This window comes from Helicoverpa armigera, chromosome 19 (assembly GCF_030705265.1).
Source record: "Helicoverpa armigera isolate CAAS_96S chromosome 19, ASM3070526v1, whole genome shotgun sequence".
Taxonomy (NCBI): Eukaryota; Metazoa; Arthropoda; class Insecta; order Lepidoptera; family Noctuidae; genus Helicoverpa; species Helicoverpa armigera.
This window is the reverse complement of record NC_087138.1, coordinates 1721070-1735876: the sequence shown is the minus strand read 5'-3', so window position 1 is coordinate 1735876 and position 14807 is coordinate 1721070. Positions and strand designations below refer to the sequence as shown.

General features: G+C 32.8%; 1 protein-coding gene across 1 annotated transcript in view; it reads left to right on the top strand.

Annotated features, from left to right (window-relative positions):
• The window catches only part of LOC110373549 (uncharacterized), a 102239-nt gene extending 97047 nt beyond the window's left edge, over positions 1 to 5192 (top strand). The window contains exon 4 of the mRNA XM_064039434.1: positions 3945 to 5192. Within this exon, the coding sequence (XP_063895504.1) occupies positions 3945 to 4774 (830 nt within the window). The 3' untranslated portion in view covers positions 4775 to 5192. The remainder of the gene's footprint in view (positions 1 to 3944) is intronic.
• The last annotated feature ends 9615 nt before the right edge of the window (positions 5193 to 14807 follow it).

The window sequence follows — 14807 nt, the reverse complement described above, 5'->3', positions numbered from 1 at the left end:
CACTTTGTTCGAAAGTAATTTCCACAGTACATGTAGACAATGCTTTTGTTTGTTAACCGACCAAAGAAGAAAGAGGTCCGATAGGTATTTTACTTATAAAAAAGTGCGATAGTAGGTTTGAAAGACGTTAATGGGCAATAGGGTGAAAAAAAATTACTATAATACCAATATGGTACTACGATCTGCCAGCGGTTTCACCCGTATGCTGGGGAAAGTACATACCGCACCCAGATAAAAAGTAGCCTACATGCTACTCTGATGCGTAAGCAATATTACTGCTAAGTTGCTAAGATTAATCAAAATCCATTCCGTTCTCTTTGCGTAACAGTGAAACAAACATGCATTCAAACAAACTTTAGCATTTATATTAGTGGGAAGTAGGATTTCTTATAAAAAACAATGGGCAGTTATAATAAGGGAAGACCAATTTATTTTCGAGTAGATATCTCGAATCCTTCTATTTATTTATAATGCTTATTAGAAATTTAACTAATTCCAACTCTTCAGGAACTGATTTAGTTCCTATTATAAGTTTTAATTAAATTTTAAAGTCAATGCCTTACGGACATCGAATTATAAAGTTATCAAACTAAGTTAAATTTCAACGTACTGAAACCAAATTTCTATAATTTTATTATTATATCCGAAACACGATACAAAAGTTATGCTTTACTTAGATTTCAAAATTAATGATCCAAACAATTATTTTGGAAATTCGTGTGTATTTTATAATTTGACAGCACAGTTCACCCTGTCATGTCAGTAGTTCAGTTTGGCTGTTGTGCTGAAGTGGGTTCGATTCCCGCATGGAGAAATATTTTTTAAGCGGAGTCAATTCAAATGAAGAAATACAGAGTGCACCCGTATCTAGGCAAATGCTTTTGCACTATAATATGTCTTACACAGCTGGCTGATATCCTTATATGATCAGCAGCCGCAGCCGACAATCGGCCTGAACGCTAACAACAACAATTTTATAGCTATCCATCTATCCCTTTGTAAATAGTTTAACCACCAATTTAACATCATCAGATACCGGTAGTTAAGAAACGGTCACCCATCCATTAACTGACCTCATTCAGCGCAGCTTAACCCCAGGATCCAATTAATCAGCACATCTATTGTTCTACGATCCCCTTCTATCAGAGATCCGGGCGTAGATTAAAAAGGGCGCAACCGCCTACCCAGATAACAATTTGGTAGTACTTTGGTCTTAGAGCAAGTAACCAACGGGAGACGCCATTCCCTCTGCCAAAGGTGAATTCAAACCACAGGTGATTCTCATATTCAGTCAAGTTTATGCTTGTGATTGACAATTTTGTCGTGTGTGTGAAAGGATGTGAATGAAAATGCAATAACAAGCTATCACTCTTTGTAACATTGCCTCGTCCTCAAATAGGCATTTGTTATCAAACAGAGTCCGATTGAATTTTTGTGTTACACTTTAAAGCATCATAATCTACATATAAGTAGTGTCCAATTTTTTGTTCATCAAAAGGAAAAAGATCCCAACGAATTGAGAACTTTTTGGGAAGTCGGTTAAAAAGATTGCCTGTGGCGGTTCCAATTAGTTACATGCTCTCAAACTTTAGTAATACAAATTACTCGTTAAGGTCCGTTGGTTAAACCTTTTGTTTATTATACCCTTAATTTCTCTCGTTGCCCAGTAAACAAATTAAAGCATCAACTGATAAAATTATTCCGAATAAACTTTTTGTTGAGAAATTCTGATGAATTCTCGGACTTTAATTCACTTTGAACTCGTGTTTTGTGAAATCAAAGTTATTTTCCTTGAAACTGAAAAGCTAGGCAGTTGCTGTCTTGAAAAATAACTTCACTGTAGATTGGAAGTTTGAGCTTACTAAGTTCGAAAAATTTTTGGTAACACATAGACCAGAGCCTAAGAAAGGACATAGGCTACTTTTTAACCGGGTGCAGCCAGTAGTTGCCTCGGGACGTGGGTGAACCCGCGGGGCACAAATAGTTTTATATATACGATTTTATTTACATATCTCTCTGTAAATTAATAACAATTTGAGAGCGTTACACGTTTTTCAAAAGATTGTTGGACAAACATTAAAACCTGCTCATTTGGGATGATTTTCTAGGGATGCTACATAAATAAATAAATACATCCTTAAACAATTCCCAAAAATTGATAAAACAATAAACAAAGATAAATATTCGAGTAGGTGTTTCGCATAAAAGCCAATTCTCAAAAGTTATTCAAGCAAAAGTAAACTATTGACTTTCTTCAATAAATTCAATATTGTTTTCATAGTTCAAGCTTGGTGAGCCTTCAAAAAAAAATCTTACAAAACAAGCTTATAAATGCACAAACTTTAACTACCCATTAGATAAGTACTTAATAGATCAGTCACATAGCACTTTTCAATAAGCACTATAAGTATCAGAATCAAAGATACGCAAAATGTAAACGTACAAAGCTCCTTTGTCATCTATACTTTATCTAATGTTTACAAAGACAATAGCAAACACAATATAATGAATAAGCACAGATGTGCTCGTGGAGAACCAAATGACTAGTGGAGATGGTCATAACGCAATATCTCCTAGGAAAGTATCGCGTTAAAATGGGTATTCGGGGTACGAGGAACACCCTGAATGAAATCTACCCATTAGTTTTCAAAATAGAATCACGAATCAATCAAGACCAATCTTTATATTCGGCTCTCGCTGAAAATCAGCGCTGAGGCTTTTGTCTCGTACAGGGTCTCAACATTATGCTGAGCGAGGGCCGTTTCACGCGGGTGTGACACATATTTCCCGTTATGTACCTTCTTCTCGTGTCGTGTCTCTTGCTGTAGTTTCCGTACTAATACGTATTTTTTTCCGTACGTGTAATTCGTATTTTTTTATATCTATTTTTTTTATTGTTGTTTTGTTTTGTATTTTTCTTTTTTTCCTTGTGTCACTCGCGTGAATAAAACGCTTTCTTCTTTCCTTACCAGATTAGTTTTGATTTAACAAGAAATCGGAACCCCTTGTTAGTTCTAGTAACTGATCACGCCTACCCTACGTTGCTTGACCTACAAGAAGCGCTACCTACCATCCTCATGGCATCTCCGCTATCTTTCCTTCCTCCGTGGATGTACCCCTTTCTTTCATATTCCTTTGTTTTGTTCCCAGGTTTACACAGCTTGATAATAAATTCAACACAGCGCGCTTTCACATTTCCGATTCTAACAATCACACAGAGATTCGAATATTTTCAAACGGAACGGTCCTGTATTTACTTTGTTCTATTGTAAATTTTATATTCAAGAAGTATGTGAGTTTGTAGGTACTAATATTATAAAGGTGAAGAGTTTGTTTGTTTGTTTGCTTGAACGCGCTAATCTCTCGCTGGTCCGATTTGAAAAAATATTTTTTAGGATAACCAAAAGGTTTTTATCCGAGTACGTGAAATAGTGGTTGTTTAAAAACATGCGAGTTTCATAAGAGATACTTATTTTTGAAGCCTACATAATATGAAGTTCTTTGTATCATTGTTAGTTTCGAAATTTAATGACTACCCAGCACAGACTTTGTCGAGACAATTGTAGGAAATTTTAATTCGGGGAGTCGGGGACCCTCAAATGTCAACAGCTTTGACTTGTTTTTGAGATTATACCGTTATGGTAATGATGGCGAGGGTCCAGCAAAAAATATTTGTTTGAAGCTTTGTCTGAGTTATTTTCCTTCTGATTTTGATGCGAAAATGTTCGGATTTTGTTGTTTATTGTACAAGTTTGGTTGTCTGTATTGTTGGGTTAAGGTCAATTATTTGCTTGAAGAATTATCAATAGCACTATCAGGAAATGTGTGGCCAAAGTTTTGTTTAGGACAACAACAACTAGTTGCGGGTTGAATAAAATTCTATTAGCCAATAGAACTTTTATTGCCTCCATAATTACAATAATGATCTTTCCTTTTGTTCACAGCATCAACTGAGGACAACAGCAGGCACCAGCAAGTGGAACTCCCAAAAATATCCCATGAGGCATTGCTCATGGACCGCCTAGCGCAAGAACATCAGGCGTACCCACCAGACCTCCTCGCATTCCCTCTTAGAGGAACCCAAGTATCCCCAGCAGGAGGTTCTTCGCAAGACACAGACAGTCCCATAAAATCCCCAGTGTACGGAGTAACAGCCATCAACCCTGCCCTTTACAGCAGGTTTCAAGGTCAAAGCTTACAAGGATCGATTCCCCTCATCAGCTCCAAGGGCTACGTCACATTACCCAGAAGACCGAGAATGGTTCCTGATAGCAGTCTTCGTCCCCAAGTGTTCTCCACCCTCAATGGTGTCATACCTTATTACGACACTTTCAATATGAGGTTCTTCAACCACGGTGGGAATTACTACAGCTTGAACAAAAGCGAGATAGATTTGGGTCCTATAGCGAAGATGCCTACGTACCCTGATGATGAAGAGCCTGCCCCGTCTCCTGCACCTGGTACTCCTCATGCAACGATACCTAGAAATAGCTTGAGTTCTCCAAACATTCACAATCAGCTCCAAATTTTGCAAGCGATGTCTGTCAACCAATTCGTGAAATCCGAACAGAGGCCATTAAAAGTGACCATTGCTGAACACGAGGGTCTGTTGAAGAATCGTGACTTTAAATCAGGTTATTCAGTGAATGTTGTTAGTGGGACCTTAGGTAGGTCCAGGACTGCCCCCAAGCCACCTCCTAAACCTAGAAAGAAGAACAGTGAAGTGAAGGAACCATTTTTGATGAACGCTGCTGAAAATGCAACGCAGGTGTAGATTATAGAAAAGTGATGTACGAAAGAAAAATATGTATAAAATAAATATTTCTTTAGAAGGACAATCGAATTTGGTTTTAAAGTGCTACTTTCTCACGGGTCAGCATTTAGAGATTAAAATTACTTAATTAAAATTTCAGCGGATGTAGACAGTTTTTAATTTTCATTTTGGCCTTATTTAAAATTATATTGCGTTAGCAGATTCCAAAAATAGATTATTCAAAGCGACAATGAAGGTAGCTTGGCTGTTGAAAATTAAGTTAATTAGTATTAATTAGCTATATTACGCTCAGTCTTGTGTTAATTATAGATATATTCCCGTTACCTTATTTATATAAATGTCTTCTGTTCATAATATAATATTATATTGGGCTTTGATGCTCTCGTTCTTTAAATAGTTTCCGTAATAATGACAAAGATTTTCAGTGCCATTGCTCAGATGGTTTAGGACATCAAAAAGATATAATATTAAATTTTTATTCCTGTGACTTAATGACTATGATAATTTGGTATACATATTTTTTATTATTTTGTTAGTATGACAAAAAAGACTTATTGTAATGAGTTACAAAATTACTGTTCTTATTTTGTTCGATTCGTTTAAAAGCAACAGAAATTACCGTACAAAACAAAAAGATCTGGTGACGTTATTATAATGTAGAACAAAATAGAAAACCTTTAGTCTGGAATTATGCCAAAGTTCATGACAAAATTGACTGCGGATTTTCACAATGAACAACAGTCATATCGTAAAAACTAGGTTATAATCTTTCAAAAACTAAATTAAATATTCTAATGAAAGAAGTTAAAAAACTTTACAACGGCCGACTTAGTTATTTTTTTTTTCAGCTTAAAGACTCCTTGGCAATGTTTAAAAAATAAAGTTAGTATGACTTGGAATTCTGACTGTCTCATAAAAATAAATGGTACGATGTCATTTTGAAACCAAATTCGATTCAACTATAATAGTTTTTATGTTTTTTACTATGTTGCTATTTTAAATATTATTATTATTTTATAAAAATACATTCTAAATTACTATTAGTGTTTACTAAACAAACGCACTCAGAGAGTTCAATTAATGGAACATGAATGTGGTTAATTGATGATTCTGAATGCGGCTGTTAAAATATTACCTATGTATATGCAATAATGAAGTTCTAAGTTATATTGATGGTACATAATTTAATTAAGTTTTTTTAGAGTCTATTTCGTTGACCTGTATTTTAAAATATGTTAACCCTGGACAACTAACCTTCGTCAAATCGACGAATACGCGACACAAAATAGGCTATATCTTTTTAAAGCGGGCGCCGGTGATCGTGTCGCGACTTGTCAACTCAGTGCCTCTCGCGCTCTTTCAGAAAGCAGTTGTGTGCGGCAGGTAAGTTTTAAAGTTTTTGAGATATTCAATATTTAGTCGTCGTTTCGACGAATGGTTAGTGTTTGTGTCACTTTTCATATTTAAATTGAATATTTTATTTCGCAGTTTTCTTTGTGATGGCTTCAAAACAACCACTATCGGAAGAAAATATTACTATAATGTGTCAACTCTGGGACAAAAGATAATAAGCCGTCGTAGTTATATGAAAGAATTGCATTCCCAACTTGTAAAACCGTGGCTCGAAACACGACTGCAAATGCCCACAATGCCCACGCATACAAAAACGAAAATACAAAATGTATTAGGGATTGGTACTGATGTTGAAGGTGGTGATCGTGACGAAGTGCAGTCAACGTCGAGAAATGAGTCTGTATCGACAGGTCAAAATATAAGAAAAAGGAAAATTTGCGGTATATGTTCCTATAAGAACACACAGAGAACTCACAGTGCAGCATCGCAATCTGCGGTGAACATAAGATTGATTTCTGCACTGGTTGCGCAGACAAAAAATAGCTTTTATATATTTTTTTATATTACTTAGATCTCGTTCTATAAGTAATTAAGAGAAAAATATGATTTTTTTTTGTTTAAATATTTTTGTTAATTTTCCAAAAAATAACGTTTTTTTGATCTCATGAAAACCAAGTGCTTTACTAAAAATATTAAGTTTGAATAAATATTTCTCATTACTTTATTTTTTGTAGTTTTATTTGTAAATGTAACCTATGTTATTTAATTGTTCAGAAGAATTTAGATAAAAAACAGCATAATTCACCTAAAAATACCGCGTTAAAAACATGTTCGTCGAAACGACGAATGGTTAGTTTTAATAGGGTACTCTGGAAGGTTAGTGGTCTAGGGTTAATGTCTTGTACTTGTACACTTAAGTTTCTATGTATTATGTTTATTTTAAAACTATAATTATTACAAACATTATAATAATTTAATTATTTACGTACTGACGAAAATACAATGGAAAAAAGTTGTCTCCCACAAGTACATAAAAACTTTGTTTGAAATACTGATTGAATTAAATATTTTTGTTACAAAGCAATACCTAAAAGCATACCTTTAAAATACCCAGTAACTGCTGATCTGATGATTCATGTTCAAATTGACCAATAGTTAACACATGCAAAGCATTTTTAAACAACAAAATAATAATTAATTGCTCAAAATCAACAAAACAAATTCAGTTTATTTCATCTGCGTTCACTATTTGATTTATTACCTACATGAAGAATTTCAGGCATTTTAATTGAAAAACACATGACGTTACAAATTGGGATTCAATATTAACGGGTAAATATCGAGCGATGGCATTTGAACTCATGCTGTGTCAGAAAAAAGAAAAATTCAGAAGGTTAAGTGCACCATCATTCATCTGTTTACTACCCCACTGTATGGTAACAAACACATAGGACGGTATGAGCATGGATTACAGTCAAGGTAAATTATTTAGATATTATGGTCGTGAATTTTGGTTCATCTGCCATTAATGTCCATTCTGTCCAAAATTTTAAATCTAGCTGTCATTATGTTCACCTTTTGACAGCACTTTTGTGATTTTGAATCAGTTACTGAAATAAAACAGCCAGATCTTCTATAATAAAAAAAACATCCATACTGAGAACCTCCTCTTTTGAGAAGTTGGTTTACAAAGTAACATGTCAAAAAGAGGTAAATGGTTCCGTACATAAAATAGTAAACTATTCCGACATTACTATAAAATGACTTCCTTGTTTTTCATGTCAACAATACAAACTCAATTTGAAAAATGACTTAGTTACGACATTTTGATAGCTTCTACCGGGTCCCTTAATCAATTAAGCATGATTGTTCCAAGTTGTACAAACATGACACAAACGTAGTTAAGTTGGTACTATTAATTATTCAAAGAACACAAGACTCGTTTGTAAGTTTGTATGTATTGGTTAACCATTGAGTAGTAGGTACTGAATGATATAAGCTGATAGGAATCGTCTCCGACGAAAGTTTTACAAGTTCATACTAGAAAAAGTAGGTATATTCTAGTGAAAATTTTTTAAAAAGTCAGAAATCAAAGCTCCTTAAATATCATAAAAAGTTGACTTTGCCCCTCTTAACTGCATAACAATCAAATCCTAAGCTAAAAGGATAACGTGTCAGTCATCAAATTACTAAAAGCAGACAGTTTTATTTTTTGACAGATCGAATTAAATCACAAGTTGACAACTTTACTGCGTGAAAATTATCCGATGAGTAACTTTAACTTTACTCTTATGATTTTTTTCTCAGGTACTATAAACAGACCAACAAACTGATACAAATTATTGCACACTCTGAAGATATTTCCATTTTTAACTTCTGTGTTAATTTCCTTTGTGGCAGAAGTCCGCGAGAGCGCTCCCAAATGTCAATATTTGATACGTTGGAAATAAGCCTACACCGAGGCGAGATGGTTTTTGCTAAGCCTTTTTCAACGTCATTCTGTATGTGAATAATTAAAATACTCTTTTTTTCCTCCTGAGTTGGTTGGTGATAAACTGTATTTGTATGTGGATTTTGTGGTGAAATCAATTAGTACAGGTTTTTTTTGGATATTGTTTAAATTTTGTATTTATAGAGTCTTATTTACGTTCTACTATCGTATCAATAAATAAATACGTCTAGTTTATTTATTATAAAAAACAAATATGCATTGGCCCGAAATATTTGGTATCATTTATAAAACGCAGGTTTTACCTCTATTTATACAAAAATGGGTTAAATTATACTTGGAAATGTAATATTCTTAAAATATTATTTCAACTCACATTACACTGTGGTATAAAATAATTTGCATGAATGCGTTTAAAAATTAAAACTTGTTATTTCATAGCCAAAGCTTTTATAGTTACATATTTTTATTTTTGACCAAGTTGTTTGAAACGAAACTTTTTCTATTAAAAACATTTAAATTCTAAGAAAATGGATGATAATCTAAAAGAAATATTATTTGAATACCTAAAAAATAATAATTTTATCAACAATCTCAAAAATTACTGTACAATATTTGTTCATATAAAATTACTAGATTTACCTATCCTACCTACTTACAAATCAGAATTGTAAAACTATGCAATTCTCTTTCACTCTAACACAAAACTTAAAAAACGTCTATCAAGCTAAAATTCCCACAATTCGAACATTCCAAAAAACTGCTCGTTTAAACCTATTGGAACTATTAAAGGCAGGTATCAGACAGTTCTCAGTAAAGCGGATCAGTCCCTAACATAATAGGACTAAGTGAGAAGTGCCCACAAACGGGCTTCTAGCTGTCCCACTTACTATCAATTGGAGATTTCAAGTTCCCAGTATCTATTCACTGGTTTAGTTCATCCAGCATTCCTTTTGTGAGATCTAGGAGTACTTTTTGTGTCTTTTTTTTTGAGTAATTAATGGATGTTGGTTTTTTTGTCTTGTCAGGTATTTTGTAAATTTTCAGGTTACATTTAGATTTCCTATTATTGTTGGATATAACTTAAAGCCATTGTGAACGCCTATAAGGTGCTAGCAAAGCGGTTATTAGTAGCTTAAATAATATTAATGAAAACTTGTTTTGACGTTTTCTCAAACGAAAAGCTTCTAAAATCGTTGACCCCGTAATGTCGTTTTAAATTAGTAATTGTTGGTGAAATATCAAAATGAATAAAAGACTTGTTGAATAAACTTCAAAGTTTATTTAAATAAAAATCCTGCTTAGGAAAACATTTGTCAAACTAATAGACACTTTATAACATTGTACTTCCGTCAGTACACTTAAGTTTTCTTTTATAATCGTTTCTCTAATTTATAATACGAAAGATTATTTTGAATTGTATTTTATTTTAATGACTTGACATTTCATAAGTATTTTCTAAGCATGAAATTATAAAATTGTTTTCTATATTTCTATTCTAAGTTATAACTGATTGATATAATATTATAATAACTATGCTTTGTTATAAAAATCTGTTAAATATTTAATCAGTTTATTAATGTAGGTATTAATTGGTGCTTGCGTAATTAATAAAATAAATTGCGTAAATATAACCTTCCAGGCTTTCTTTTGTAGATGGATTGTAAAGGTTCACTGAATAAACCCTTTATAAGCCTAAATGTATGGTGATGAGCGGTAGCGATTAGCGATTTAAAACAAACTATTCATTCTAGACGTTTTATAATAATTTATTTAACTGAACTGTTCTAAAGTTACAGTAATACTTATAAGTTTTACTTTTATAAGTTACCTACTTATTACAACGAATATTGACCAGTCAAAGCTTGTTTATATGAAACTTGTATCGTTTAAATGATCTACAGCATGTTGTTTTTTTGAATTCCAAGTTTAAATATTGTTTTTATGTATTGGCCAAAATTGAGGAAATCCATTGTTTGACAAAATATATTAGAACAACGTTACGTTTCACACAAAAAAAATCTTCAGCTAATATACACGCAACCTTACTCTTAGCACCTTCGTCATATGATTAATGTTTTTCGAAGGTGCGGATGGTATAAATGGGACTGAATTTGATGGTTATCTGCTCATAAAAGTTACAGGTTATCTGAAGTGAAGAAATGGAATGTCATGATGCTATTATTCCGAATCGGCCTTTGTTTAAATGATGAAGGAATTTTCCATAGCTGAAATATTATATAAAGTGAGTGGAGAAAACATAATCCTCCTTCTAGCGCGATCGAGTAAAATGACCAAGCATTATTTTGTCAAAAGAAACAAAATAGGTATAATTACTTTCCATTAAGTACAGAGAAAATGTAATTAGACTACTGTTTAATTTCACATAAAAATTACACAACATTTTTGTCTCGCTTATCACATTAGCTTACATAATTTTTCATGTAATTTTGAGATCCGACCTCATAAAATTTTCAAGCAGAATCTCATAAGCACACACTGAGGCCTAAAATGTACAAAAATGTGAGCAAATACGGTCATGATTTTTAAACCTTTTTTTATTAAAGTAGGGGAATTCCGGCAATAAACCATCTCATTACCATAATATCAAGTTTATGACGAACCTTCACAATCTGTTAGCATTTATCATAAAATATAGCTTGTATATATTAAAATATATTATATAGTATAAGCTGTATAAAAACTATAAATATTTCAAGTTTTTTCTTATACATACAAGAATAATAATAATATTATATTAACGAAATTTTAAATAGTTACAAAATTGTTTATGACAGTTCAGTAAGTTTATAATGCTGTTTATGATAGATACAGGCTGTTTAAAAATATTTAAGTTATATTTTAACAAAATGACGCTTTAAAAGCCTTTTTTCTCATATATCCTTTTTGCTAAGATCTCGTTCCTTCTAAGTTCGAAGGCAATTCTTTTCTCGACACCTTCCCTGTTATTAATGGCCTAGTTACATTTCATATTAATGCGGAAATAAATTGTCGTAGAACTTCGAAGGAACTGGAATCATTTTTGTCAGCGATATTTATCTAGTTAATATTAAAGTCAGGAGCAAAAACGTTTATGATGAAATATGATAGCATAAATGAAACAGCCTGTATGTATCATAAATGACAGTTCTATAGATAAAATAAAAATTTCTAAATTGTTTATTGAATGTAAAAATGTAAATAATATAAGTTAATTCGGAATAATTTGTAAATTAATGATGAAAGTATAAGGTGTGTTGTGTAATTATGGACGGACCAATAGTGTGGAGTGCGATGCGAATGGTTTAATATAATAATGACGAAAATAAATACAATTTGAAATAAAATCTTTTGTGTTTTATTTATTATTTAATTTTATTATTATATTTTTCCGTAATTCTATCAAAATCTTACTAGGTAGGTACTATTAGAAACAACTTCCAATCTGACCTGTAAAAATACCGAACTATTTCTTATGTATGGCTGTTTGTTCATATTTCACGCTATATGGATGTACCTACATACTACTATTTATCCAGTGGGTATTAAAAACCCGTTTCTGAAATCTTCACAATCTTACAAAATTCTGAACAATACTATAGGCTTCTTTTAATCCGTGTAGTTTCCTATAGACGCGTCTAAAACCATGACTGAAATCTAGTAAGAAATATTAAAGTACCGAAACATTAAGCCCCAGTTACTGAAAACTTGAGAAACTTACAAAATGTTTGTTAAGCACGCGATAAAGTAATTATAGCACTTAAACTCTAACTGAGCGAGACGTCAATTGAATTTAATGAAGCACTAAAAACTGTGGACTTTGATAAATCACGAAATGTAATACAAATGCATAATTGTTTTTGTTTAAAAGTGGTAATGGAATATAATAACTTGTCTCGGAATTAGTATTTCTGCGAGCGTTCAAGCGGTCACTTTTGCGTTCGAGCTCTGCTACTACTACCACAGATTACGCTTACCATTTCTACTTGACCGACGCGGTCAGAATGCCTCCTGTATGAGTATATCTATGTAACGTAATATGACACATAGAACGCAAAATTGACCGCTTGGACGCTTGACCGCGTGACCGCTCCCTGCCTGATAGATCTCTTACACAGGTCGGAAGATTCAAGGACAACCTATCTAGGTGGGGCTACATTGACACCAGCAATGCCTTCTATGCTGCCCATCGTGAACCAAAACCTGCACATTGAAGGACCTTTTAAGATTGATTGCCGATGATTGCTGATCGACTCTCCAACAACAAGAAGACTTAATAGCATTTATGTGTCCTAATATTATAAAGCTGAAGCGTTTGTCCAGATTTTTTTAGTTTTATACAGTCCATGAAAAAAGGACGTAGGTTCCTTTTCATCCGGATCACTGAATACGACTGAAACCGCTGGAAGAGATAGTTAAATTAACCATAAAATATAAATATTAATTTCTTGTTTAAAATGAGTATCCATAATAATACCACAATTTAGATTAATATCCATGATCACATAAAAAACTGGCCTAACAAAGTAATATACAAAACAAAACAAGAGAGTCATCATCAAAATATGATACGCATAAAAAATTCATAGTCACCACCATTATTTCGGGCAGTCTAATTAGAGTGGCAACAAAGGTGACCGGCTATGGTAACATAATACCCTAAGGGACGGTGTTGCCAGCGTGAATCGAAAAATATCCCCGAAATGAAAAGCACATAATGCCATATTATTTCCCCCGGGGTTCGGTTAGAATTAGTGCAACATTTTCAGGTTAGAATTTTGTTTATTACAAAATATGTTTGCGGTATTTTACAGTGTATGTCGAAATTGTTAGTTATTGTACGTTGGATAATTAGGAATGTTATGACGTTGATTATTATTTTGAACTGTAATGAGGGGAGAATGTTTAGAAATGTTTTAAAACTATTCATCAATTATTTACGTACAAAATATGTATATGTATGATAATCTATACTAATATTATAAAGAGGAAATACTGGACCGTTTTTAAAAATTCTTTCACCATTCGAAAGCTACATTATCCACGAGTAACAAATGCTATATTTTATCACGGTACGGGCAGTAGTTACCACGGGACACGGGTAAAACCGCGGGAAAACGGCTAGTCTCTAATACGATGTGAACTGATCTCATATTTTTAAAACCTGAAGAGCTTTTTTGTTTTCAATGTCTATGAAATATTTCTCTTCTATTTTTTTAAATAAAATAAACTGAAGCAAATCCCATGTATGTATAACAAAAAATAACACGACATTTTAACTGAATACCTAATTTCCGGGCAAATAATTCAGCTGGCAACACTACACGTCGCATTAGGCCCATGAATCACATTTATGTCAGCGATATAATTAACTTATGTTATCATAACACATGGCCATGTTAGATTGCATGTAATTTGCTATTAATTTGTTTTACATAGTAATTGTATATCATCGCTTATACTGATGTTGTAAATGTGAAGGTTTGGATGTTGACAAATTTTGATGAAAACAGTCATATAGCTTATACATAGGGAAGCATGTAACAGTGCAGGTGGAAAATTGTAATACGATTTTCAAAAATAAACTGAACTGATTCAGTATACTATTTTTAAAACAGAATACTGTATCTCATGAATCATGAATTGAAAATCGTGAGCCAAACGCCCTTGGATTGCAGATCCCTTCCACAATAGATACCCATAAGTAAGGGAAAATCCTTTATTTACATAAGACCCTTAACCCCGGTTATAACGAGACTGCAATGGACTCTTCACCATTAGTTCGTTGACCGTACCTAATAACGATGGGGGTCAATGACCTCTAAGTAAATTATGTGTTTTTCCATATCTCATCTTGATAAACCCCTGCCATTATGGATTTTAAAGTATGACACGAAAGATGATTACATTTACGGGAAAAAAATCGGAGCCATCGCAAAGTATCATTTTTCAACGTGATGTTAAATAATATAATGTACAAAATTTTAGAGTAAAGAACGGTAAAATAAAATTAAAGATGATGATAAATAATAATGTTCTAGAATACATTGAAAAGTTCTTTCAAAAACAAAACAAAGAACACCCATGACAAAAACTCGAAACAAAACAGAAAACGAAAAACAAACGACGATTCAAACCTAACATTAATTTTAATTTCGTAATTCTTAACAAAAACTCTGTTTTAATTCCGACCTGCTCATTTTCTGAACGAATTAGTCCGTCGTCCCAAAT